The sequence below is a fragment of the Anolis carolinensis genome, chromosome 5 (assembly GCF_035594765.1).
Source record: "Anolis carolinensis isolate JA03-04 chromosome 5, rAnoCar3.1.pri, whole genome shotgun sequence".
Classification (NCBI taxonomy): Eukaryota; Metazoa; Chordata; class Lepidosauria; order Squamata; family Dactyloidae; genus Anolis; species Anolis carolinensis.
The window spans coordinates 142,561,753-142,574,332 of NC_085845.1; the positions used below are offsets into that span (position 1 = coordinate 142,561,753).

General features: G+C 41.3%; 1 protein-coding gene across 3 annotated transcripts in view; it reads left to right on the plus strand.

The window, feature by feature from the left end:
• The first annotated feature begins 888 nt into the window (after positions 1-888).
• Positions 889-12,580, plus strand: part of immp2l (inner mitochondrial membrane peptidase subunit 2) — a 658,834-nt gene continuing 647,142 nt past the window's right edge. The window contains exon 1 of one of the 3 annotated variants that reach the window (XM_003221201.4): positions 889-1,027. Coding sequence is in view for 2 of the 3 variants with exons in the window: in XM_008111144.3 (XP_008109351.1) it covers positions 1,251-1,352 (102 nt within the window). In the remaining variant the exon portion in view is untranslated. The other 2 variants (XM_008111145.2, XM_008111144.3) reach the window with 2 other exon arrangements.

Genomic DNA, 12,580 nt, shown 5'->3' on the forward strand with positions numbered 1-12,580 from the left:
CCTGTTTCCCCGAAAATAAGACATCCCCTGAAAATAAGACCTAGTAGAGGTTTTGCTGAATTGCTAAATATAAGGCCTCCCCCGAAAGTAAGACCTAACAAAGTTTTTGTTTGGAAGCATGTCTGCCAAACAGAATGCCAGCGCATGCAGGATCAGTAAATGTATGTACCATAGATTGTTGTACATGGAAATAATGGCAGTAACAATAAATTCTTGATAGGGTTCACAGTTTGATTGGTTATGCTGGTTTGTGATGACAACTACTGTACAGTATATTTTTGGTTCAACAATAAATGTGAATTCTTCTTCTTGGAAAAAAAAAGACCTAGAGCATCTTTGGGAGCAAAAATTAATATAATACACTGTCTTATTTTCAGAGAAACACGGTAGTTGCTAGAGTTGTCCAGTCTGACATAGTGGTTGTTAGAGTGGTCCAGCATGAAAATGAACAAAATCTGGCTACCAGTATTAACAAAACTCTAAAATCTGGACAGTAAATAAAGAACAACACTCAGAAAACAGTGGAATTCCAGACATGAAACAATCAGGGCCAGCTAACACATCCCAACAAAGGATTCCCCCAGGCAGGAATAAGCCAGGTCTTGAAGCTGCAAGGCTTTTCGATGCTAATCAAGGTGATTAACTGCAGCATTCACACTTGCCTCAGGCAGACAAGAGTTCTTTCTCCCACCCTGGACCTTCCACAGATATATAAACCTCGCTTGTTTAGTTTCCAATACACCGCACAACCTCTGAGGATTCCTGCCATAGATGTGGGCGAAACGTCAGGATAGTATGCTTCTTGGAACATGGTCATACAGGCCGAAAAACTCGCAGTAACCCCAGAGGGTTCTGCTCTATGCTTTTTTGGGGGCGTAGTAGGTCCCAAACTAAGAAGTCAGAGCTGAGGGTCTCCTAGCAACGCCTTCCTTCGAAGTGGGCGGTGCGTCTGGTGCGCAGGCCCCGCCCCTCCTCTGCTACGTCACGCGAGCGCCCCTCCTCCTCCTCGTGTCAGCGCCGAAAAGCGGTGAGTCGGCGCGCGCGGCAGTCCTCGAGCGGCTCGGCTGGGCGGCGGGGAAGGCGAGGGCGGTGGAAAGAAGGCAGAGAGGCGGAAGTCGCTGTCTCTACGGGAGCTGGCGAGGCTCAGTCCTAGAGGCAGTCAATCTCGCGCGCGGGTGTTGGGGAATGGCAGCGCCAGGGGAGAGAAGGAAGGCGAAAGGAGCAAGAGAAGTGTGTTTAGCAGGCTTTACATGACTGGACGGGCTTCGGGGTGTCCCACTGGTTCAAGGTTATGGGAGGCACCTTTGGCACCTACCTCCAGCCCTGGCTATCAGCCAGAGAGATTGGAAAGAGTACGTGTGCATTTATTCTACACTGTAGAATTAATGCAGTTTGTCAGTACAGTAGAGTCTCACTTATCCAAGCTAAACGGGCCGGCAGAAGCTTGGATAAGCGAATATCTTGGATAATAAAGAGGAATTAAGGAAAAGCCTATTAAACATCAAATTAGGTTATGATTTTACAAATTAAACACCAAAACATCATGTTATACAACAAATTCGACAGAAAAAGTAGTTCAATACGCAGCAATGTTATGTTGTAATTACTGTATTTACGAATTTAGCACCAAAATATCACGATATACTGAAAACATTGACTACAAAAATGGCTTGGATTATCCAAAGGTTTGTATAAGTGAGACTCTACTGTACTTTTAAGTGATATGGCTCAATGCTATTGGCCGGGCTGTGACGCAGGCTGGTTAGCAGCCAGCTGCAACAAATCACTCTGACCAAGAGGTCATGAGTTCGAGGCCAGCCCATTCCTGCGTCTGTCTCTGTTCTATGTTATGGCATTGAATGTTTGCCATATATGTGCAATGTGATCCACCCTGAGTCCCCTTTGGGGTGAGACGTGCGGAATATAAATACTGTAAATAAATAAATCCTGGGAGTTGCAGTTTGGGGAGGCACCAGCTCTCTTTGGCAAAGAAGGCAAAATACCCTTCAGGACTACAACTCCCAGGATTCCATCACATTCAGTCATGGCAGTTACAGTGTTTGTCAAACTATTCATTCCACAATGCACCCCAGAAAAGTTCAACAGCAGCACCTGTCTCACCTACACCAGGAGAGGCTGTTTATTTTGTCCATGTCTTTTTCTGTAGCTTTCTAGAATGAAAACTTTTTTTTAAAGTTACTCATAGTTTAAATCCTGTCTCTGTTTGGGTTTAAGAGGGAAGGACCCAACTGCAGAAACTTTGCACCCCACTTACTAGGTATCTCGGTGACTAATTTCACTTTTTCATTGCCTTAGCCCAAAGGTTTCCAAACATTTCATGTTAGCCACACACATTTTAGAAGGCAGACATGAAACAATGAGGGCCAGCTAACACCTCTCAACAAAGGATTTCCCCCCAGGCAGGAATCAGCCAGGCCTTGAAGCTGCAAGGCTTTTCAATGCCAATCAAGGTGATTAATTGCAACATTCACACTTGCCTCCAACAGACAAGAGTTCTTTCCCCCACCCTGGACTTTCCAGAGATATATAAACATCCCTTGCCTAGTTTCCAATATACAGTAGAGTCTCACTTATCCAAGCTTCTGGATTATTCAAGCCATTTTTGTAGTCAGTGTTTTCAATATATCGTGATATTTTGATGCTAAATTTGTAAATTCAGCAATTACAACATAATATTACTGCGTATTGAACTACTTTTTTCTGTCAAATTTGTTGTATAACATGATGTTTTGGTGCTTAATTTGTAAAATCATAACCTAATTTGATGTTTAATAGGCTTTTCCTTAATCCCTCCTTATTATCCAAGATATTCGCTTATCCAAGCTTCTGCCGGCCCGTTTACGTTGGATAAGTGAGACACTACTGTACCTCACAACCTCTGAAAATGCCTGCCATAGATATGGGCAAAATGTCAGGAGAGAATGCTTCTGGAACATGACCATACAACCCGGAAAACTCATAGTAACACTTTTTAGATATGCATCATTTATTTCTTTAAAAATTTTTTATTGCATATAAAATGTTTAACAACTATGTAGACATAAATGGAAAATAAGTTCGCCATTCTTATGACTATACATCCCCCTCTTTTATTTTCTTCAATGCATCATTTCATGATACAGTAATTCAGTTTTACTAGCAAACTGGAGGTTAAATCAACCCCTCATGAGAGGTATGGGCATATACATAAACTGTAATAATGAAAAATATATGATTTATTGCTTATTTCAGATAGACCTCTTCCACACAGCTGAATAAAATCCCACATTATCTGCTTTGAACTGGAATATATGGCAGTGTGGACTCAGATAACCTAATTCAAAGCAGATATTGAGGGGTTTTCTGCCTTGATAAAAGGTAAAGGTTTTGCCCTGATATTAAGTCTAGTCATGTCCAACTGGGGGGAGGGGGTGCTCATCTCCATTTCTAAGCTGAAGAGCCGGCATTGTCTGTAGACGCCTCCCAGGTCATGTGGTCGGCATGACTGAATGGAGCACCTTGATATTCTGGATTATATGGCTGTGTGGAAGGGCCCATAGACTCCTTGCATTCATCTGACACACATATCACAACACACAGTTTGGAAAAGTCTGTCTTACGCTTTCCTCTTTTTTTGAGCTTTTTTCCACATAAACCTCTATAAAGGCCCCATGGTTAAGAGATCCAGGATTAGTTTCCAGGGATAGAGGAAAACCTGTGGCCAAAGTTGATACAGAACACAAGATGGGGGAAAAAGACCACCTAGTTCAAAATTACCTTTCGTATTGATTGATTACACTGTATCTGTTATGATGCACAAAAATAAACCAATCTTCCTGTAGCCATTTATGTTCATTAAACAAACGAGGTGAAGTTATTAGGCAGGCATGCATGTGTTGTCAAATTTCGAGGTTGGGGGGCCTGTAGTTTTGTCCGGTGCCCTGATTCCATCACTCTTTTATATATATAGAAGAAGATTGTGGTTTGGTGACTTAGAAAATGGCACCAACGCATTGCAGCTGAGGAGCTTCCCAGCTTGGTGTTATTTTCTCTTGATTGGCCATCTTTCCAGGGAGCTTTGTAAAAATGTGAGGAAGAAAAGCTGGAAAAGGGACTAGTCAGGAGCATCCTGGTGTCTGGAGAACTGGATCCAGCCTCTGAGGTGGCTTCATTCAGGACTGCTCCCAGGTTGCTCCCAGATCAAGGTTCTTATTGGACTTCATTCCACCTTCCTCAGTTTTTATAGTATCAAGGAGTTACCATGTAATGTTCAAATAAACTCACTGTTTCTCACTACTTTACGTAGTTTTCACCTGTAATTTAATGGTGGGTGCGCATATGAAACATTGGTGATGAGAAACCATGCACTGGTGTCCACCCAGGTAGCATACCATATCTGCCATACAGGTATTCTCAGAAAGTGAGGTGGATGTTGGCTTAAATCCAGTTCATTCTTTGGTGTTGTGTAGTGTTTTGTGTATTTTAGAATTGGGTTTAATGCCCTTAATGGTTTTAATTATTTGTTTTTAAATAGTACTCGGTTTAATTCTATTTTAATGTTTACTAAGTTTTAAACTGTATATCGTCCTGTTTTGACCACTGTTCATCACTTTGAGTCTCTTTTAGAGAAAAAGTGGTATATAAATAAACATAATAACAACATCAGCAGTAGGTAGGTGAGCAAGTCAAGGCCTTAATGGAGGTGCATGCTGGGCCAGTCCACTATTACTTCTTTATTTATCATTGTAAACATATGTGGTGCTTTACAACTTAAAAAAAGGTCCTTCCAAAGGCATACATTCTACATTGAGGCAAATTACTTCAACTCTCTTTGGGTTTTAGTCATTAACTTCTAGTTGTTTTACCTAGTGATACATTTACTGTATATTATGTTTTGGTTTATATGGGTTTTTAAGTTTTATCTTTGCTATTTTGCTTGTTAATAAATTTTAAAATCCAGTCGTTTATATACTGTATTGTTTGATGTGATCTGCTTTGTTGTAATTTGTTTATATGTTTCTCCTTGCTGGCATTGAATGTTTGCCATATATGTTGGAAACCGTCTTGAGTCCCTCTGGGAGATAGGGCAATCTACAAATAAATTATTATTATTATTATTATTATTATTATTATTATTATTATTATTATTTTATTATGACACAGCAAACAAGATAGATATGCTGGATTTCATATCACAAAATCACAAGTCGAACACTTCCCAAGTGTCTAGGACTGTGTGATGTATTTTCGGATGATGCGCGCAGATCCCAGCAGGGTGGCCTTTTGCAGCTGGCAGATTGTAATTTTGTCAATGTCTATTGTTTCCAAATGCCAGCTGAGATCTTTTGGCACGGCACCCAATGTGCCCATCACCACCGGGACCACCTGCACTGGTTTCTGCCAGAGTCGTTGAAGTTCAATCTTGAGGTCCTGATAGCGGCTGAGTTTTTCCTGTTGTTTTTCGTCAATGTGACTGTCACCTGGGATGGCGACATCAATGATCCAAACCTTGTTCTTTTCCACAACTGTGATGTCTGGTGTGTTGTGTTCCAGAACTTTGTCAGTCTGGATTCGGAAGTCCCACAGTATTTTTGCGTGCTCATTTTCCAATACTTTTGCAGGTTTGTGATCCCACCAGTTCTTTGCTGCTGGGAGGTGGTACTTGAGGCATAAGTTCCAATGAATCTGTCAAAGACAGAACGCCAGCAAGTAAAACAAAACTGAGTTTATTGAGGTTACAGAACTAAAAACGCCCGTAAAGAACAAGAACAGAGCAAACACTTGACTTCAGTGTGCTAAATAACCAAAAAGCAGCTCAGTTTGAGCTTAAACAGTTCAAAGGGAAAAACCGGGTTAAACAGGAGTATAATCCGGATTAAATCAAAGAGCTTACTTCAGCTTGGCAAACAATGCAAACAAAAGAGAATCAACAGGAGTTGGAATGTAAACAAAAGACTGGCGGCAGATTCCTCTCTGCTACTCAGGAACAGCAGGGGAGTAAACCAGGCTTGTTTACTCCTTCCTGCAGCGAACGAGAGCGTGGTTGTAGTCAAGATTCAGGTTTAGGGGAATGGCAGTCAGCAGGGTCCCAATCCGGTCCAGAAGATCAAAAGCCAAGCGTAGTCGTCAAGAAATCCAAAGGTCACACCGATAGTCAGCAGAAGGGTTTATCCGGAATCGTAGTCAGTCAGTCCAGCGTCAATCCAGTGAAAGTAGATATTGCCCGTCAAAAAGACGACGGAGGTCCAAGCTTAAACACAAGTTGCACAGAGAAAAACCCCACACAGTTCCTCCCGCCGTCAATGCCCTGTCCTTGGTAAACTTACGTATCCAGTAATGAAACACACCCGTCTTCAGGAAATTCCCCAGCAAGAGCCCAAGCGTCCGTCCAGATTACCTTGCCCAACGCAATTAGACATTGGTCCCAAACCCCATTTTATCACAGTTCAAGCTCATCATCGCTGTCAGCTGCCATCCCAATTCCAGACGCCCCAACATCATCATCCTCATCAGAGCTTAAGCACCTTCGACTACGCCCCACAGCATCCCCAGCTGTGGATCCCGCTCCATCCCTCCAACCAGTCCATGGGTCTGATCCTGCAACCCGCCAATCACCTCCCATGCTTTCACTGCCTGCCTCCCCAACACCCAAATCCTCCCTCACACGAGTCCACTCCATATCATCCTCCTCCGAGCTGGCCACCTCTTCCTCCAAACCCTGAGAAAAACCCTCAAATGAGTCCTCATCTGTCGGCTCTGCAAACAAATCCCGGAGCCGTTTCCTTTCACGCTCCTCGAGAGTGTCTAACTCTCGAGGAGTCTTACGACCCCTTCTTTCATTACCGGAGCCCGAAGGCTCAACCATAACAGAATCATTATTATTATTATTATTATTATTATTATTATTATTATTATTATTATTTGAAATACAACAAGATGAGTCCACAGCAGACACTCTGCTGGCTATTGTATTAGATCACACGTGGGACACTTCCCAAGTGTTTAGGACTGTGTGATGTATCAGCGAATAATGTGTGCAGATCCCAGTAAGGTGGCCTTCTGCAGCTGACAGGTGGTAATTTTGTCAGCGCCAATTGTGTTTAAGTGCAGGCCAAGGTCTTTAGGCACTGCACCCAGTGTGCTGATCACCACTGGGACCACCTTGACTGGCTTGTGCCAGAGTCTGCAATTCGATCTTTAAGTCCTCATATCGTGTCAGCTTTTCCAGTTGTTTTTCTTCAATCCTGCCATCCCCTGGGATTGCAACACCAACAATCCATACTTTGCTTTTTAACACGATTGTGAGGTCAGAAGTATTGTGCTCCAAAACTCTGTCTCTCTGAAGTCCCAGAGTAGCTTGACATGTTCATTCTGTGTAACTTTTTCCGGCTTGTAATCCCACCAGTTCTTTGTCGCAAGCAGATGGTATTTGTGGCATAAGTTCCAATTAATCATCTGAGCAGTGGTATTATGCCTCTGCTTGTAGTCTGTCTATGTGATCTTCTTGCAGTAGCAGAGAATGTGATGTATTGTTTCATCTGCTTCCTTGCAGAGTCTACATTTGGGATCTGTCGTAGACTTTTCAATTTTGGCTTTGATGGCATTGGTTGTTGTTGTTGTTGTTATTATTATTATTATTATTATTATTATTATTATTATTATTATTATTATTATTATTATTATGTGTATGTATATATACACACAATCACACACCATAGGGAAGTAATGATACAATACAATTGTTAAACAAATTATCCAAATAAAATAGTAAAAATGCAATATCATATACAGTCAATCCTTCATGTTTGTTGGAGTTAGGGGGACAGGACCACTGTGAAAGTGAAAATCCATGAATCAAAATTGGTTATTTATTTTACCAGGAAGAACACCACTCTAGAAATTTCTAGGTCTTTCAGTAAAACTCTGGTCAGCTTCTATACAACTCTGGTCTGCTGGAAAATGGCTATACATTTGGACTGGAGGACTTAGATATCCCTAGAGAGATATTATATCTAGGTCCTCCAGCATGATTGGATGAAGATGACCATAGAGCAGTGGTTCCCAAACTTATTTGGCCTACCGCCCCGTTTCCAGAAAAAATATTACTCAGTGTCCCTTGGAAAGTGGGGCGTGGTTTAGAGGGGTGGGTGTGGCTCCTGCTCAAGAGGGCGGGGCTGAGCCTCTCCCCTAATCCAAGATGGAGGGCTGGGAGGGGGAGGAGGAGGTGGGCGGGGCCACAAATGGGCGGCCAGGACTGGGATGGGCGGAGTTACCAGCTCTGAGGCAGGGCTGAGCTTCTATCCTTCTCCTGCGGCGCCTGCCAGGACACAGGGCGGGGCTAGAGAAGGGGGTGGGGTCTCTTCCCAAGTGCCTAATGGGGCTTAACCTCTATATCCCGCCCCCGTGTTCTAACAAGCGCCTCAGAGGAGGTATACAGAGGCTCAGCCCTGCCTCGCGCTCTTGGGAAGAGGCCCCTCCCCCACCCCTATACCCGCCCTTTAGTCCTAAAAGGCCTCTCAGGAGAGGCTCAGCCCTGTCTCGGGCTCTTGGAAGGAGGCCCCGCCCCCTTCCCTAGCTCTGCCTTCTTTGTCCCTCAGGAGAGTTATAGATTCTCAGCCCTGTCTCAGGCTCTTGGAAAGAAGCCATGCCCACTCCCCTAGCTCCGCCCCCTGTGTCCTAACAGGTGCCTCAGGGGCTCAGCCCTGTCTCCAGCACTTAGGAATAGGCCCCTCCCCCTGGCCCCGCCCCCATCTCCTAATAGGTGTCATCACGGCCCCCCTGGATCGCTGCAGCGCCCACCAGGGGGCGGTAGCGCCCACTTTGGGAATCACTGCCATAGAGCAACACTGCAGGATGTAGGGTTTCCTTGAGATACCATTTTAATTAAAACTGTAAAAGTTCAAACGCAAATGTGGAGCAACAACTGGAGAGAAAAGTAACCAATGTATGTGTTTGAAATATATAAGATTATAAAACAAAATTAATTAAAATTCCACAAGCTTTAGAACACAAGGCAATTTTAATTGTGATTTTAAAATAGTGAGGTGGATTATCTTCTTTAATAATCTCGATTATATGGCAGTGCAGAAGGGGCCTTTGTGAGTTTTATGTTCCAAGTTCCAGTTAAGGTAAAGGGTTTCCTCCGACATTAAGTCTAGTCATTTCTGACTCTGAGGATTGGTGTTTTAAGCTGAAGAGCCGACGTTGTCTGTAAACACCTCCAAGGTCATGTGGCAAGCATGACTGCATGGAGCATGACTGTTATCTTCCCGCCGGAGCGGTACCTATTGATTTACTCACATTTGCATGTTTTTGAACTGCTAGGTTGGCAGAAGCTGATGCTAACAGCGGGAGCTCACCCCGCCCCCCGGATTCGAACTGCTGACCTTTCAGTCAGCAAGTTCAGCAGCTCTGCAGTTTAATCCGCTGCGCCACTGAGGGCTCATACTCTAATGATGTATTTATTTGGCATCAAATAAATACATTTTGAAATCAAATTCATTACAATGTTTAATGGCTTAATAAATAAAGTATAAAGTTCTTCCTCTTTTTTTCTTTGCCATTTTTGTAGGTTAACCAAGATAGCTTAATAGCTTCATGCGAATACTTCTTGTTTATATTTACTTCAACAATGGTTAAACTTGAAAATTGCTTATTTTTAAAAAAATGAATGTTAGTGGCTCAGGATGTTTGAAAAGATGCATCTGCACTGTAGAATTGATGCAGTTTGACACCACTTTAATTGCCATGGTTCATTGCTATAGAACCTTTGGATTGGGTGAGGCATTGGCATTCTTTGGCAGACCTTGTATTTAGGTGAAAAACTGTGTTGTAAAGTAGAAGGCTGCCCAGAATTATTTTTTTTTTAGTATGGATTGACTTTTGGCATTTGTTCTTTACACACATATGGGTCAAACAAAAATTAGGAATTACCAGAAACATCAGAACATCCCTCTCTAACAAAATCACAGAATGCCATGGTAACATTAAACTGAGAAGAACACAGCGGAGTTAATATTAGGCATAGCATTTTCCACGCTTATATCATTTTTATTAACAATAAAGAAAACAAGCCATGGATATGAAATATAAAACCAAGCAAGAAGAATACATCATTTATTTTATATGTACAATTTGACCCTAAATGGAAATTGTTGACCAACTTATTATTAGTTTTTGCAGCAAGATTGCATAGACTGAATATAAGAAAAGCCAAAATAAAGCATCTACAATGATATGCTGAACTCCGATGAGTATTGAGTGTCAAAGCCTGAAAGAATTATTGAAAATTCTGAACAAAATATATTATTGGGCTTTTACATTTATGCTAATTAATTAATACATAATGTGCCAACTATAACTAGCAGAGAAACAATAACATTTGTATTAGAAATACAGTATGGCAAATCCTGGTGATAGCAGAATTCAAGACACAGAGAAAAGAATACAGAATAAAGAGTGTTGATAATAAATTGAGTTGGATTCTCTGGAAGTGAAACCAAACAGACTAATAGGACTTTGGAATGAAATCACCATTATTTAACTCTACTTTGTTGCTCCCTAAATTCATGAATAGGTTCTGGATCACTGACAGTCCAAAATCCCTTTGCACCTCTGATGTTTATAGAACACCATAAACATCAGAGGTTCAAAGGTTATATGATATTATATGGTGAAATTGTAAATAAAGATAAATGTTTGTTGAGATATATCTTGGGGAACCCATTAGCAGATAATCACCCTAGTCCTTTGTTGTTTTAATTGGAGGTAAAGTCTGCTATCTTTGGTAGGACTCATTTATATTCTTAGGCTTATAGTCAAATTTTTACCTTTTAGTTTGATTCTGTGAGTAACAGCTACTAACACTAGTTTTCAGGTAGCATGTTTCTTCACTTGTAAATCTTGGTTTCTATATGCTGAGTTTCCATAGGGTTCCAGACTTGAAAATATAATCAAAGCTAACACTGATATATTCCAAAACAATATTTTAAAACCATCTCTGCTTAAGGCATGTCCATTTATTCTCGCTATCTTATTTTTTATATTTATGTGGGTTTCTTTCTAAGTAGGGGAGGCTTGAGGTGCAGAAGTAGATATATCCAAACATATCTTATTGGCAACTATTAATTATATCTGTATATTTGCCCAGAAGTTGGTGTTAGTTGAGAGAAAGGAGTGTGGACGGTGGTTGCTTTCTAAATAAGAGAAGAAGATTAATCCTGACACAAAATGTAGCACATTAAATAGGTGAAGCAATAGCCAATCAATGTATTTGTAAACTTCAGGTTTTGGATTTGAGCACTATGTTATAGAAAGTATTTTTTTTTAAAAGGACTTGGTTTGAGTGAAAGGGTGGAGTATGGACTTTTAAATGATCACCACTAGATGCCTATCCCAGCGCACAAACATTTGCAAAGTGGCAACCTGCAACATAAAACCTTGTTCTCCATCATTATTTTTTAGATTTGTTTCTGGCTCAAAATGGTTAGTAAAACATGATAAATCATTAAATTGTTCATAACTTTTTACATAATTGAACTGGGGGTGGCAACGGCCGACTGGAAACTCTGGCTTGGACTGGTCCATGAGGTCACAAAGAGTCAGAAACGACTGAATGAATAAACAACAACAAAACATGTTGTCATCATGAAATATGCCGCTTTGAAATGGGGTTCATCATTTTGAAACACAAATACAAATAAGGAAAATCTCCTTTTTTCTATCAGAACCCTGGTAGTACAGAGCAGCATGGAAATGGAATCTCTTTCAGACAAAGGAGGCAACTAGTGATGCTCTTGATAGTGTTGGGTTGAAAGTCCCATCAGCTTCTGCCAACATATGTAATGGTGAAGGATGATGGGTGCAATCTGACAAGATGGTACATTTCCTCAAATATATGTTTTCCCTTAGTAGTTGGGACTGGAAATTGAAACTGGGAAAGAAGTAAGCAGTTATGTCATGTGAGATTACCATTAGCAATACAGTTAGCTCTCCGTATCCACTGATACAACTGAAGTACCAATCTTGATTTTGCAATTTTATATAAAAGATACCATTTTACTATGCCAATGTGTATAATGGGACGAGCATCCATGGTTTTTGTTATCTATAGGGAATCCTGGAACCAGACCCCAGCAGATATGAAGGGACGGCTTTATTTGTTTTACATTTTGGAGGTCTATTTACATTAAAAATCCAGGTCTTCAACTGTATTTGGAAAAAGAAGCCTTAATTTCTAGACTGGGTATTTTATGAACTAGTTTCCTTTGAGTCTGACTGAGAAATTGAGCTGTCTATTCGTGAATGACAAGGGGTTAGAATGGATTGTCCTTGTGGTATCTTACAACACTATGATTCTACTTCTATGATTTTCTAGTCATGCCACATTCATTGTCCTCGTGTGACAGTTGTATTAGGTGGCAATCGCAACTGCTACCAGTTGTGATTGACTTTGTAGCTCCTCGCCAGTGATCCTGTTTGAGCCCAGCCACTTGAGCACAAGCCTCAGTTCCTACTTTGACTTCTCTTGTCTCTTATGTGCATCACATAACTTGAAAGAACTCCCTACATTTGAAATAAC